A 14227-nucleotide genomic window follows, 5' to 3' on the forward strand; every position below is an offset into this window, starting at 1 on the left:
GAATAGTCCCACATTGGTTGTGGAAGGGTAAGGATCCTAATATATAAGTGGGGGAGCCCTTCGCCTCAATAACTAGCTTTTGGGGTGGGAAAGACCCTTTACGATCCTACACTAGCTCCCCTATTGAGCTCTCTCAGTGGTACCGAGCTCGAACAACCACCACGGACTCCTCCAAGCTGCAAGGCCATTTGCCACAACCACCATGTACCATAGTTATTAAGACCGGACAGGATAATGAACTGGTCGAGCTCTCGGTTCACCTGTTTGATGGTCCGACCAGGTTAGGCCGGTCCAACCGCGGTTCGATGTATAATATGACGTAAATGTCTCGTACCAACATAAGTGAATAGATGGAGGGTTGGCTAGCGCGTGCTGCTCTCAGCCATGTGACCGAAGGTCGAATCCCCACTCCCGCACCCTCTTCTAGCGATTTTTGGTGGGGTTTGCTCAGTGGGCCTCGCCTCAGCCCATCAACAAAAGCCTTACCCGGTCTGACCACTCCAGTTCAAAGCCCGGTTTATATAAAAACCGCCGGTTCAATTGCACACCCGATCTTTTAAGAGGACCGGACCTGTCGAGGCTGAGGTTCCGGTTTTTCCCGGTCGGGTCCTAATAACTATGCCATGTACTAGTCCGAGTTGCAAGGCCACCATTTGTAGGACCCCCGGCAACCACCACCATGGGACTACTTCGGAGCTCCGAGCTGCCTCTAGGAGAGCGTCATCGCTATGGGAAGAGATGGTGCTGCCATATAATTTCCCTCCTCTCTCACCATCCTACTTCCCATCTAGCTCATCATGTCAGCACCACCTTGCAGTCATGGGAGTGGAGGTTGCGAATGTGACGAAGGTTGTTGGAGGAGAGGGGAGAAAAATAAAAAGGGAGGAAGAAGATGAGGAGTGGTTAAATGGTGGATCTCATGCCATATTGGACACCACATAATTCCAAGGCCACTGTGTGTTGAGTAAAGGGGAGTAATTTGTCTAGTTTTAAGAGTTAGTGGATGTTAAATGTCCGGTTTCATAGTTGAGGAGGTTAGTCAAGCTTAACGCTTTTCCTTATAGCCTTTACACCTCCATACTTAGGCCCCCTTTGAATTGGAGGAAAAATGGAGAAAAAACAAAGGAATTGAAATCCTACACTATTCATGCCTTTGATTCGTAGGAACAAGAAAAGGAAAAACGTAGGAAACTTTCCTATTCCTACAATTCTAGAGCAAAAACGTAGGAAAGTTAACATCCACTCTAACCTCTTGGAAAACTTTCCTTAAGTCTATCTCTCTCATTTGATTCCTGCATTTTTTCTGCGGTCTAATCAAACAGTCATTCCTATATTTTTCCCGTGTTTTGCAATCCTCTGTTTTACACTTGCATTCCTACCAAAATCCTGTGTTTTTCCTATTCCTCCGTTTTTCAATCCCGCGATTCAAAGGGGCCCTTAGAGTGTGGATGGTAAGGGGCTTTATCAAACTTGATGTAGCAAGAACACACCCGACCTAAGAGTCGATAATCTTGTCTAACCCGATCCTGATCGCCTTCATGAGCACAAAATAAATGCCTATGATGTGCCCATCGAGAACCTAATTTCCAATGAGTTTTTATTGGGTATTCCAAACCATTAATAGTATATCCATGCTCACATAATTAAACCAAACTGACATTTGACCACAAGCTAGCAAATATTAAGTCATCAACATTCCAAACCAAAGAATGCAATTTACAACATTCTAAATAAGAGTTCCCAAATCAGCATTAAACACAAGACGGAAACACATATATCAGGTCAGAGCAAGGATTATCCATGGGCATAAAACAATACCCATGATTGCCCGTCAGGATCTGTCATACCCAAGGTTAGAAAGCTACTCCGTTTACCCATTTAGGTTCGATTTGAATCGTAGAAATAAAAAAAAAACATAGAAATAGAAAAAATATAGGATTCTGACATGAATGTAAGTATAAAACAGAGAATTTGCAAAACACAGGAAATACATAGAAATGATCGTTTGATTGGATCATATGAAAAACAATGGAATCGGATGAGAGAGATAGACTCAAAGGAAATTTTTGAAGAGCTTTGAGTTCTTGCTAAGTTTCCTCTAAAATCTCTATAGTATTGTCCATTACATAGAAATTTCAAATGATTAGATAAGATTCAATTCTTCGATTTAAAGGTATTCATATAATTTTTCTTTAGTATTGAAATTCTCCAAAATTTATATGTTTTTCTTCCAAATTAAATGGACCTTACGATTGTTTCCATAACTTTGAGACAAGTTGCTATATGTGTTTGCTCTAATGAAACAGCAAACCCTACAATTAGGCGAGTTGGGATCATTCTGACTTTTCAGCCCATCCTCCCTTCTGACAGCTCGATTACGCAACGAAGAAGAGCCCACTCAGCTTTCTGATCATTTTTTTGCCTGTTCTACTGGATGCAGGCCGAGAGAGAGAGAGAGAGAGACCTGGTGCCACTGAACGAAGCACAGCTATAGTTTTGCTGCTCTAGCTCTCCCTCTCTCTACCGCTTGCATAGTTTCATTGCATGGCTGTCTGGGTGGCCGCACATCCCACCACTGTTGCTGTGCCTAAACCTTATCTTTTCCCCATATAACCAGCTCACACCGCTAGAGAGAAAGAAACATACGCATCCCACCAACGCGACGAGCTCAGAATCTCAGAAGTCAGCAGCAGCAAAGAGGCGATAAGTAGCCGCGGCTCACCGTTCGTTGCCCAAAACCACCCAAAAGCGTAGCGACACACGAGAAGCCACCAGCCAACGTAGTACGCGCCGAGAGCTGAGGCCATCCACGACACACGAACATGAGCACACTAGTAGACGCGCTGTGCGCTCCCTGCAGCGACACCGCGCTCATCTACGACACCTTCAACGCCTCCGCCGCCGCGAGCTTCCTCTTCGACAATGCCGCCGCCTTCTGCGACGCTGACATCCTCGGCGCCACGGCGACAGGGGAGAAGGAGGCGACGTCGTCGGCCGCGGCCGCGGCCGCGGAAGCCGCCCCGCCGAGGAAGAAGCGGCGGCGGCGCGCGAAGAGCTGCAAGTCGCGGGAGGAGACGGAGACCCAGCGGATGACGCACATCGCCGTGGAGCGCAACCGCCGGCGCCAGATGAACGAGTACCTCGCCATCCTCCGGTCGCTCATGCCGGAGCCCTACGTCCAGAGGGTACGTCGTACTACGCGCGCCGGCACACGTCTCTCTCGCCCTCTCTGTTTTGGTTTTTTTTAGCAAACCGACATCGCTTCGTGTCAAGTGTTTCTACCCTCTTTTGTTCTGTATATCTGCGTTGCTCCCATTTGTCAAAGAGCAAGAAAGCGATGTCGGAGCAACCGGCGAGGAGAACGGCGATGAGAGAATGTTTGGCCGAAAGAGACTCCCCCGCCATGGCGCCATTGTCCGCCGTTACTCATGGCGTATCGTCTCTTTACTGCTCAATCTCTTTTCATGAACAGAAGCATCCATTCTTTGCACAGAAACCTTCTGCCCATTAATGTGTCTCCCCTATCATTAATTCACTCGTACACAGAGAGAGTTGCCTGGATGGGCCTGTCATGTCAAAATTAATGCGTTCTTGATCATTTTTAAATGTTGTGTAGGGCGACCAGGCGTCCATTGTGGGAGGCGCAATCGAGTTCGTGAAGGAGCTCGAGCAGCAGCTGCAGTCGCTTGAGGCGCAGAAGCGAACGCTGCTCCCTCACCACAAGGCGAGATGCGACGACGCAACGCCGATGCATAACGCCAGCGGCAGCAACGTCGGGGCCGGCGGCTGCATGGAGCCCACGACGACAACGAGCAACTGCAGCAGCAGCGTCACCGAGGACGCGCCGTCCGCCGACGCGCCCCCGTTCGCGCAGTTCTTCGCGTACCCGCAGTACGTGTGGTGCCACTCGCCGCGCGACTCCACCACCACCACCACCGCGGCGTCTGCGTCGGCGTCGGCTTCGGCGTCGTCGTCGTCGCCGGCCACGGTGGCGGCGGCGCTCCAGTCGGAGCACCGCTCCGGGTTGGCCGACATCGAGGTGAGCCTGGTCGAGACGCACGCCAGCGTCCGTGTCATGTCACCGCGGCGGCCAGGGCAGCTGCTCAAGATGATCGCCGGCCTGCAGGCCCTCCGGCTCACCGTGCTGCACCTCAACGTCACCACGCTGGACTCCCTTGTGCTCTACACCCTCAGCGTCAAGGTACGCCTACGCCTATCGCCTGCGTCTGCAGCCGTGCACTGATTTCAGTTCTTTTTTCAACAAAAGTGCCTCAATTTTCGGCCACTGCATTTCACACGCATTTCGCGCTGAAACGCGCACCGATGCAGTAGCTAGCCAGGCGCTCAAACCGAGCGATACCACCAGCACAAACGTTTGTGCGTGTCTCCATGCATGGTTTGGGAATCATATGAGGTCACTTCAACCGAGTTAATTAATCGGAGTAATCTGGGACGATTATTAGAGACGGTGTTTGATTGGTATAGCGTCTGAAAAGAAAACGTGTCAGATATTCTCCTGCCTGCACTGCACAGCACAGGCATAGGTCATCGCATCAAGGACGCAGTCGTGCAGGCCCCCAAACAGTATAATGAACAGAAACAAGAGATGAGCAGAGATGGAGATCGCTTCACCCATCGGCTTTCGATCAAGCATCATTGTTCGAGACGCATCAAAATTTCTCAGAATTTGATCGAATCCGATGGACCTGACTAGGAGCCTGAGTGCCTGGCCACCTGAGTCCTTTCCTGCTTCCCCTTCTCGCTTGTTGTTCGCTTTTGACCGGATACTCCGTAGGAGTATTTCAGTAGGAGTAGGCAGGTCGGGCCCCTGCAGCCAAAGGACTTGTCAAGTCCAAACGGTGAGTAGCGCACAGTACTACTAGTGGTCTGGTAGTCCTAGTAAGCACTGGCCTAAGCTGTGCGTAGTGTGACGCTTCACGAAAAAGCTACTGCATCAGTCAGTCCAGATTGTGTAAGAAAAACGCTGCCACGGAGAATCCTTTCTGCTGAGCTGAGCCATGCTATAGATTTCGACTGGCATAGAGAACTGAGCAGAAAAGGCTATAGCTACAGTAGGCACAAGTATAGCGCTGGTGTTCAGCCATGACAGTGTGTGACAGTTCCCCGATGGAATCTGTGTGGGAGTAGTGCTAATCTACGGCATTTTTTTTGCGACTTAGTGGCAGATTCCTTCGCTCCCTAACCGGCCATTGCACATGCACGCAATCTCATTAGTTCTCGTCTAATCCTAATCTTGTCTTTGCGTGGCCGTGTGCTGCACAGGTGGAGGAAGGATGCAGCCTGACGACGGTGGACGACATCGCGGCGGCGGTGCACCACGTGCTCTGCATCGTCGACGCGGAGGCGGCCGCCTCGGAGCATCTCCTCGCGGCGGGGCAACTGGCCACGACGGCGACGGCGGTGGCGAAGAGAGAACTCGCGACGTACATGTACTGAGCCGCTCCAAGTGCCTTACATGTCGTCGTTTGTGTGGTCGCGTGTACTGTATGCCGCGCTCCCGTTTTTCTCCCCTTTTTAGGCTCGTCACGTTTTTGCTGTGTAGTGGCCCGGCAGGTTAGATCTAGTTCTAGTTGTACTAGTAGATGCAAAATGCTATGTGTCCAGTAGTCCCAGCCTCTCGACGAGGGCGTACTTGTCTGTTTCTCGTTCTGAAAACAGAATGTTGTATTGCTGTACCTGTACAGTATCCTGCCTCGCCTTTCTGTAATAAGAGCGACTAGCGAGTAGCGACATTGGAAGGAACAGTTCGAGATTCGTATTATCCGAACAGGGCCTTATGAGGGTACTAGCTTACAATGGGCCATGTGAGTTACCACTGCTTCATGGCAAGGGCGGGCTTTAGCCTACTCAAAGTCCATCAACCGTGTGATTTGCTCGATTTGTGGGCCGTGATAAGGCCGAAGGCCAGCTTGCTGCCAAATCTCCAACCAGCCCCGCCGACCACCAGGAGCAAATCAACCCGTTTGACGGTTTGAAAAGTGGTCTATACTGATATGGCATGTTGATTTGGTCCACCTGTGATGAATGAACTTTGTATGGTTATATTTGTAGTACCACATCTATATCTATACCTAATATAAATATTCGGATTTTTTCTGTCGTCACATCCTTTTCACCAGCGATTTTTCGTCCCGCGTTATCCGATTTCTTCCCACCGCACACAAGTATCACGCACAAAAAATACCCCACACCGATTCCTACTTCAATTTGCCACATTAAGCCCACAAGCCCAAATTAAGATAGATGAGGCACTTCAATATTTAAGATTGGAAACAGTAAAATTAGAGAAAAAAAAATAAACGAAATTGAAGGGGAAAAAAAGCCTAAAGTAAACAACAAAATCAAAATTGAAATCCAATAAAACACGCATGGATTCCCAGCTGATTCGTCTCAAATTCACCTCATCGGGCAGCCAATTCATCACAAATTCAATCACAAGAAAAGAGTAAATAAAATAAAAGAGAGGGAAAAAAAGATCAAACCCAATAAACCACCCACAGATTCGCAGTCGATTCATCACAGACTCGCCTTGTCGGGCAACCGATTCATCACAGATTCAATCACAACAAAGGGGAAAATCAAAATCAAAAAGAGGAAAAAACTGCCCAAAAAAAAGGAGGGGATGGTGGAGCCTCAGCGAGCCCACCACCGCCACCCGCGACCGCTCTCGTCGCCGTCGTGTTCACCGCTGCAGCACTGTCACACCCTGAAGTTCTCCTCCCAAGCCTAAAATTTAATTTATAAATGACCCTAAGAAAATGCTGGTGCAAATCAAGAGAAAACCCTAAGAAAATAATACAAATAATAATCGAATCTGGCATATGGAATTTTTCTTGAGTTCTACATGTAGAAATTCATTAACAGGATTTTAGTGGAATTTTCAGAGCCCTAGAAATAAATTTAACCAATTAAAATTGAGCAAGCAATATTTTAATTCCAGGGAAAATCCTTTTCTTCCTTTTTCTTTTTCTTTTTCCCCTTTTCTTTTCGGGTGGGCCGCCGGCCCATTCTCCTTCCTCCCCTCCCCTCCACTGGGTCGGCCGAAGGCCAAAGCCCAGCTAGGTCGGCCGCCTCCCTCCTCCCACCCGGGACGCCGACAGGTGGGCCCCACCTGTCGGGCCCGTCTCCTACCTCGCGCCCGCGCCGCCGCGCCCGCAACCGCCGTCGCGCCCACGCCTCCGCCTCCTCCGGGCCACGTCGGCCACGCCCGCGCGTGCGCCGCACCTCCCGCGCCCACTTCCCCCTCTCTCTCGTCCGCTCCCGCGCCCGAGATGGCCGGGATTCGATTTTCGAATCCCGCCTCTCTCTCCTCTCCCACTCCCCGCGTTGGCCGGCGGAATCTTGCCCCTACCGGCCACGTCCGGGACTCCCCTCCCCTATTTAAGCTTCCCGTCGCCCCCTCTCGCTTTTTCCCTATTTCGCCGAACTCCCTCGTGCTCCCCATCGCTCCCGCGCCGTGAAACCACCCGCCGCCGCCGCTTCCGTTACTCCGGTCGCCGCTAGCCGCCGCTAGGGTCGCCGCCGCACCGCGCCGTCGCCGCCGTCGGGTTCGCGAGGCCAAACTCCACCTCGTCCGCCCCTTCCCCGTCGGGATTCGTCGCCGGAATTCGCATCCCCTCGCGCTCCGGTGAGTTCTACCTCTACCGCCGCCTTCGGCCATGGATGCCGGCCGCCGTGGTTCATCTCCCTCTCTCTAATATCTCTCTCTTCCTTCCTTAGGGCACCCCGAAGCCCGTCCGCCGGTTGCCGTCGTCCTCCCGTGGCTCGCCGTCGCCGTTCGCCGTCGTCTTCCTCCGCGCCGGCCACCCTCGGTGAGGCGTCCTCTCCCCTCTACTCCCCTCCCTCTCCCTCCTAGTACCGCGCCGCCGCTTCAAGTCATGCGCCGTCGCCTTCGGCCGCCGCCGCCGCCTCCCGTGCCGCCGGTCGCCGTCGCCGCTAGCCCTGGCCGGCCGGCCGGCTTTGATGCCGAGCCGAGCCCGGCGGCCGCCTCTATCGCCACCGCCCGATCGGCTCGGGGCCGATCTGGGCCGTCGGTCCCGTGGACTGGCGGTGGACCACCCACGTGGTCCCGGTCCACGGTGGACCGGCCCCCCCTTTGAGCCGCTGACCAGTGGGACCCGCCTGTCGGCGCCGCCCCCCTGATGACGTCAGCCCTGGGAGTTATTGCGCAATAAATTATTTAAGGACTTTTTGTTATAGTAATAAACACAGTGAATCTTCTAAAATTCATAACTAATTCATCCGAGCTCCGTTTAAGCCCATTCAAGTCTCAGTAAATCAAGAAAAATGTGTAGAATCCATTAAAAATGGTTTTGTTCTCTGTTTCAGTAGTCTTATAGTCTGTTTGCAATGTTTGCCTTGTATGTCGCTAGATTCCGGTTCTTCCGACGCTCCGATGTACTTCGAAATAGTCGCCGAGGTTCCTCCAGCAGCAGAGCAAGGCAAGTCATGCTTGTCACTTGATCATGTTGATCCTATATTGCAAATGTTCTAATGTTTTCTTTCAAATACTGCATTTGTTTTGCAATATCACTATGGGATGTTTACCTATTGTTACAGCCATGCTATTTTGGTACCTTGCTCCTTTGTTAGCTCGGGTTATAACATGAATAGACCTTGGACTAGGAGTTGCTTAGCCATGCTTAGTTCAACTAGCACACAATGGGGAAATCTCATTTAAAATATAGACTGTAGGTTCATATGATAATGTTGGTTTAGTACCACCGCTTTGGTGTTGGTTAATTAAAATGAATCACATGGTGGGCTGTGGGTGCATGGTTTTGCTTGTTGCACCCAGAGCAATTAAGGACCGGTTCGCGGGAAACCCTGGAAGAATTTATCGTGCTTACCACAAGCCAGCGTGGGCAACGGCTGGGCTTGTAGTGTAGCTTTTCTCTAGCTGACGCATCCAGGCAAGGGTGGGCGTGATGGAGTTTGGATGGGCCCTGCGACGGCCTATGCGGCTTCCGGATTCACCTAGGCACGTGAGGGGACTGCCCGTCGCCCGCTGAGGACGGGGGTGAAACCTGAGGTGTGATGTGCTTGGCTAGAGGGGGTTATGCGAAGGGTCTTGTCACGACCTCTTTCCGGTATGTCGTGGTGGCATGTCGGCGCACGGAAACTTGTCGTGGGGCTGTGTCTTGTGGGTACAGTTGTACACCTCTGATCAGAGTAAAACTATTCGAATAGCCGTGCCCGCGGTTATGGGCGGTCAACCAGATTCACCGTGATTTGTCTCACCCTAGTTTAGTCTTTTGAAATTGGATAGTATAGGTGGACGATTAGGCCTGTCGCAACATGGTATAGCGTTGGACGGTGGATGATTAATATTGATTAATTATTACGACTGTTTTCTTCTTTAAATTTCTGTTTATAAATGCTCGCTTTATGCAAATGAACCACGCTAGCTCTCCTTTGATAATTCCCTGCATCATACCCCTATTCCGGTATGACTTGCTGAGTACAGTGGATAGTACTCAGTCTTGCTCTATTTTTCCCAACCCCAGAGTACGAGTATGTGTCAGATGGAGGTTTCTCCGAGGAGTAGGCTTCGTCCGTGCCGTCGAGGATGCCTGTGGAGTGGTGTTCCCGCTGCAGTTCTAGTCAAGGCTTAGCTCCTGTTGTCTTTCGTTTTTTCCGCTGCATTTTTGTAAGACTTTTATAATGTTTGTAAGACGTGGATCTGTATGTCAACTTTGTCGTTTATGTACCCCGGCCGGTCCTGGACGGGGATTTTAATGCACATTCTGCTTGGAATTCTATTCGGGAATTTCTGGGTGTGACAAGTTGGTATCAGAGCCGACCTTGATCGTAAGCCAAATGGGAAAAACCTAAGAGCCCTCTGAATCCTTTTCATTCCATATGTTCTTTGTAATTGGATTTGTTCCGGGAAAATTGGGATCTGTTCTTGTGGTTCAAGGGAAAAATCTTGGTCGCTCGTTTAAGTGAGATTTGTCAAAACAAGTCAGTCTAGGGTTTTAGTAAAATTATTGAGATTTATTCGTCAGTCAGTTGGGATTTGATGGGTGAAATGCATTAGGTCCCAGCTCAGGAATATGGGTTGCAAGGTATTTATGCTCTTATTGTTATTATTAGTATGTATCTAATTTCCCCATCATTTTATCGTTATGTAAGTCTGTCTTATTTATTCGCCCTCATGCAAAATGATCTATACATAAAATTTCGCTCTTATTCGATACTCTTATTTGAGTCCTTTATTACTTTATTTAAATTGGATTTGAGCATGCATTGATCCTACTCCTTTGTCTTCTCTAGATGGCCGGCCACCCACCCAACCACCACGGAGAAGGCATGATTGACTTTGTGGCAGAGTTAGCACGTATGACGCTGGTGGTGGGCTACCCCAACGCGCCGGAGTACACGACTGTTCCACCGCTCAGTGGCGAGCTTCCCCACCGTGTCCGCTTGGAGGTCCATGGCTACGTGGGGACTTGCCTCGCTAACATGGTGGTTGAGGCGTCCGGAGGCACAGCAGATCACGCCTGTCAGGAGGCAGCATACCTGATGATGGCCAGACTACGGGAGTGCCACAACTACATCTTCCATGACACGGCGTATCGATTTCACCCTCGTCGAGCCAGCGGTGATGATGTCAGTACCTTCCGTCCAATAGCCGGCGAGAACGACACCACCTTTGATCACATGTGCGCCGTGATGAGGGGGATGGACAGGATGCACTTGGACCTGCACAAGACGTCCAAGGCCTTGAATGATGGGAAGCTCATGAGGATCGTCGTTCTAAAGGACGAGATAGCGCGCTTGAAGAGGGAGAATGCTCAGTTAAAGGGTCTTCCCGCGCCAGGAGGAGTCCGGATCCACACTACGCCCCGCAAGTCGACAACGGCACCCGTGCGCATCCAGCTTGCGCCCAGGAACCCACCTCCGCCCGCAGTTCCCGCAGCACCTCCAGTTCCGCCCGCAGCTCCAGCAGTTCCCGCAGCTCCAGCGCCAGCTCCAGCTCATGTTCCCGTGTCAGCTCCTGCATCCGCTCTCTCCTTCGCGCCTGCAACAGCCGTCAGGGGCCCCGCCAGTGGCAATGGAGGTTGGTTGCCAGCTACTCCCAGTGGCAGTCGCGACCTCAGCAGCAGCAGCTCCAGTGGCTCAGAGCTGGGTAGCGGCGAGACTTATCTGCCAGGCTCCAGGAGTCGCTCAGAGGGACGTGGTGACGAGCAGGAGGACGCCTTTGACTCCACCGACCGCAGGAGCCGTTCCGAGCATTAGGCTCGTTTTCCATTAGCTTATCGACTGTCTAGCTTTTGCTTGTTAGTTTGTGTGTTTAGGTTGCTTGCTTGGGGTCAGTCGACGGTCGATATCATGTGCCTATGATATGGCTGTCTCAATAAGGATTTTTGCTTGCTGTTTCAAGTGTTTTAATTCAGATCAGAACAATTGCAGTTTAAATTTCTATATAATAAAGCTTAGTTCCTGAGTATCTGTTTTTCTCCGTTTCCCCGTCTACTCTTCCTCCAGATGGTCTACACCAGGACTGGCACCCGCACGACAGGTGAGGGCAGCAACGGCGAAGAACGCGCTGATGGTGTGCATCCCAACAGTGATTCCGGCAATGGTCCGCCACCACTTCCCAAGAATCCGACGCTAGCCCAAGTAATGGCACATCAGACTCAGATGATGGCAGCCATGATGCAGCAGATGCAGCAGCAGCACCAGCAGATGCACCAGAGGATGCTGCATGTCACGCTCTAAAGTTCCCCTTTCCAGCTTTAAAATTTGTAAAATGAATCGTCCGAAGAAATTGTTCTTTTTAACCTAGAGATGAATCCCTAATTAATAAATGCAAATAATAATCAGAATCGACATGTGGAATTTTTCTTGGATTCGACATGTCAAAATATGATAACATGATTTTTAGTGGAATTTTCAGAGCCTTGGAAATAATTTTAACCAATTAAAATGAGCAAAGGGCAATATTAAATCCCTGGAAAAATCCTTTCTTCTTTTTCTTTTTCTTTTTCCTCCTTTTTCCTCTCTTCTTGGGCCGTCGGCCCAGTCTATTCGCCTCCCGCGCCGGCCTTCCCTCGGCTGGGCCGGCCCAAGCTGACTCCTCCCTCCTCCCTAACCCCTCCGGGTCACCGACAGGTGGGGCCCACCTGTCGGCCCCTTCTTCCACCTTCCGCCGCCGCTCCCCAAGCCGGCAACCGCCGAGCCGCCCACGCCGCCCGCCTGCCCCGCCTTCCACGCCCCACTCCGCGCCCCGCGCCCACGTCGCCGCCCACCATCCCCACTCCTCCCACTCGCGCGTGCACCCCGCAACGGAGGGATTCGAATTCGAATCTCTCTCTCTCTCTCTCCATTCCCCACGTCGGCGAGAAATCCGGCCGCCTCCCGGCCTCGTCCGCCCCTCTCGAGCCCATATAAACCATCCCTCCACTCCCCTCCACCTTTTCCTCTTTCCACCGCTCCCTCCCGTGCCCTCTATCGCTCCCGCGCCGCTACACCGGCCGCCGCCGCCTTTTCCACTCCTCCGGGCACCGCTCGCCGCCGCTGGAGCCGCCGCTGAGCCAATCCGCCGCCGCCATTAGCTTCGCCACCGCCAAAGCTACCCCGGCCGCCGCATCCCCATCCAATCCCGTCGTCGGGGCCCGCTTCTCCCCGCGCGCCGGTGAGTACCACCATAGCCGCCGCCGTCGGCCATGGCTCTCGCTCGTCATGGACACCCTCTTTCCCTCTAACCTCTCACACTTCCTCTCTTAGCGTGTCCCGGAGCTCGGCCGCCGTTCGCCGTCGCCCTCCGGTTGCTCACCGTCGCCGTTTGCCATCTTCTCCTCCCGCGCCAGCCGAACCCCGGTGAGAACTCCCTCCCCTTCTCTTCCTCCCGCGCGCGCCGCCGCTCCCCGCATGCGCGTCGCCGCGATGCACCGTCGCCGCGATGCACCGTCGCCCGCGTCGCCGGCCGCCGCCGTCTTCTCGCCGGCCGCCGCCGTCGGTGGCCGCTTGCCGCCGCCGCCCTCGCCATAACCGGCCGGCCGGCTTGAAGCCGAGCCGAGCCAGGCCGCCTTCCTCCTTCCCCCAGGAGCCGTCGCCCGGAGGGCCCCGCCTGCCAGTACCCCTCCCTCCCCCTTGAGCCGCTGACCAGTGGGGCCCGCATGTCGGCGCCGCCCCACCCCTTGCTGACGTCAGCCCTGGGATGAATTATTGCGCAATAAATACATTAAGGCTTTTTCTTTATTAGTAAAAACACAGATAATCTTCTAAAAATCATAACTAATTCATCCGAGCTCCGATTAAGTCCATTCAAGTCTCAGTAAATTCATAAAAATGTATAGAATCCATTAAAAATGGTTTTGTTTCCTGTTTCAGTAGTCTTATAGCATGTTTTGCTTGTGTGCTTTGTTTGTCGCGTAGATTTCGCCCGTTTCGTCGATTCGCGGTTTCTCGAAGACGTTGCTCTGGTTCCATCAGTGCGAGAGCAAGGCAAGTCATATATTATAATTGATCATATTGTACCCAATTTACAAATGTCCCGCATTTCTATTAAATATTGCATTGTTTTACAATATCATGTGGGATGGGTCGTATTACTCAGCTATATGTTGTTTCCCTTACGCCATTGATAACTTGGGTATTAAAATGACTAGATGTTGGTTTAGGAGATGCTTAGCCATGCTTAGTTCAACTAGTGCACAAAAGGGGATCACATTAAAACATAGACTTTGATTATTGGCAATAGCTTTGGATTAGTGCCACCGCAATGGTGTTGGTTAATTAAAATACACTACATGGTGGGCTGTGGGTGCATGGTTTTGCTAGTCGTGCCCATGGCGATTAAGGACCGGTTCGCGGGATGCCCTGGAAGAACTTATCGTACTTACCAAAAGCCAGCGTGGGCAACGGCTGGGCTTGTAGTGTAGCTTTTCTCTAGCCGACGTACCTAGGCGAGGGTGGGCGTGATGGAGTTGGGTCGGCCGGGGTGTCCGGTTGATCGGCTTCCGGATTCACCGTGGCACGAAAGGGGGGCTGCCCGTTGCCTGCTGGGGACGGGGGCGAACCCTAAGGTGTGGTGCAATCGGTTAGAGAGGGTTATGCGAAGGGTCCTGTCACGGCCTCTTTCCGGTATGTCGTGGTGGCATGTCGGCGCACGGGAACGTGTCGTGGGGCTGTGTCTTGTGGGTACAGTTGTACACCTCTGATCAGAGTAAAACTATTCGAATAGACGTGCCCGCGGTTA

General features: G+C 52.0%; 1 protein-coding gene across 1 annotated transcript; it reads left to right on the forward strand.

The window, feature by feature from the left end:
• The first annotated feature begins 2638 nt into the window (after window positions 1-2638).
• Window positions 2639-5782, forward strand: LOC9267196 (transcription factor bHLH96). The gene is made up of 3 exons (XM_015768270.3): window positions 2639-3185; window positions 3617-4201; window positions 5284-5782. Exons 1-3 carry the CDS (start codon window positions 2823-2825, stop codon window positions 5455-5457), a joined length of 1122 nt encoding a protein of 373 aa, XP_015623756.1. The 5' UTR covers window positions 2639-2822; the 3' UTR covers window positions 5458-5782.
• Window positions 5783-14227: the final 8445 nt, after the last annotated feature.

The sequence above is a fragment of the Oryza sativa genome, chromosome 2 (genome assembly GCF_034140825.1).
Source record: "Oryza sativa Japonica Group chromosome 2, ASM3414082v1".
NCBI classification, from domain to species: domain Eukaryota; kingdom Viridiplantae; phylum Streptophyta; class Magnoliopsida; order Poales; family Poaceae; genus Oryza; species Oryza sativa.

Excerpts from the sequence above, each read along its gene's own strand:
- LOC9267196 (XM_015768270.3), top strand. The coding sequence starts at position 2,823 with ATGAGCACACTAGTAGACGCGCTGTGCGCTCCCTGCAGCGACACCGCG. Across the intron at positions 3,186-3,616 it reads CGGAGCCCTACGTCCAGAGG|GGCGACCAGGCGTCCATTGT; the intron begins GTACGTCGTACT and ends AATGTTGTGTAG. Across the intron at positions 4,202-5,283 it reads TCTACACCCTCAGCGTCAAG|GTGGAGGAAGGATGCAGCCT; the intron begins GTACGCCTACGC and ends TGTGCTGCACAG.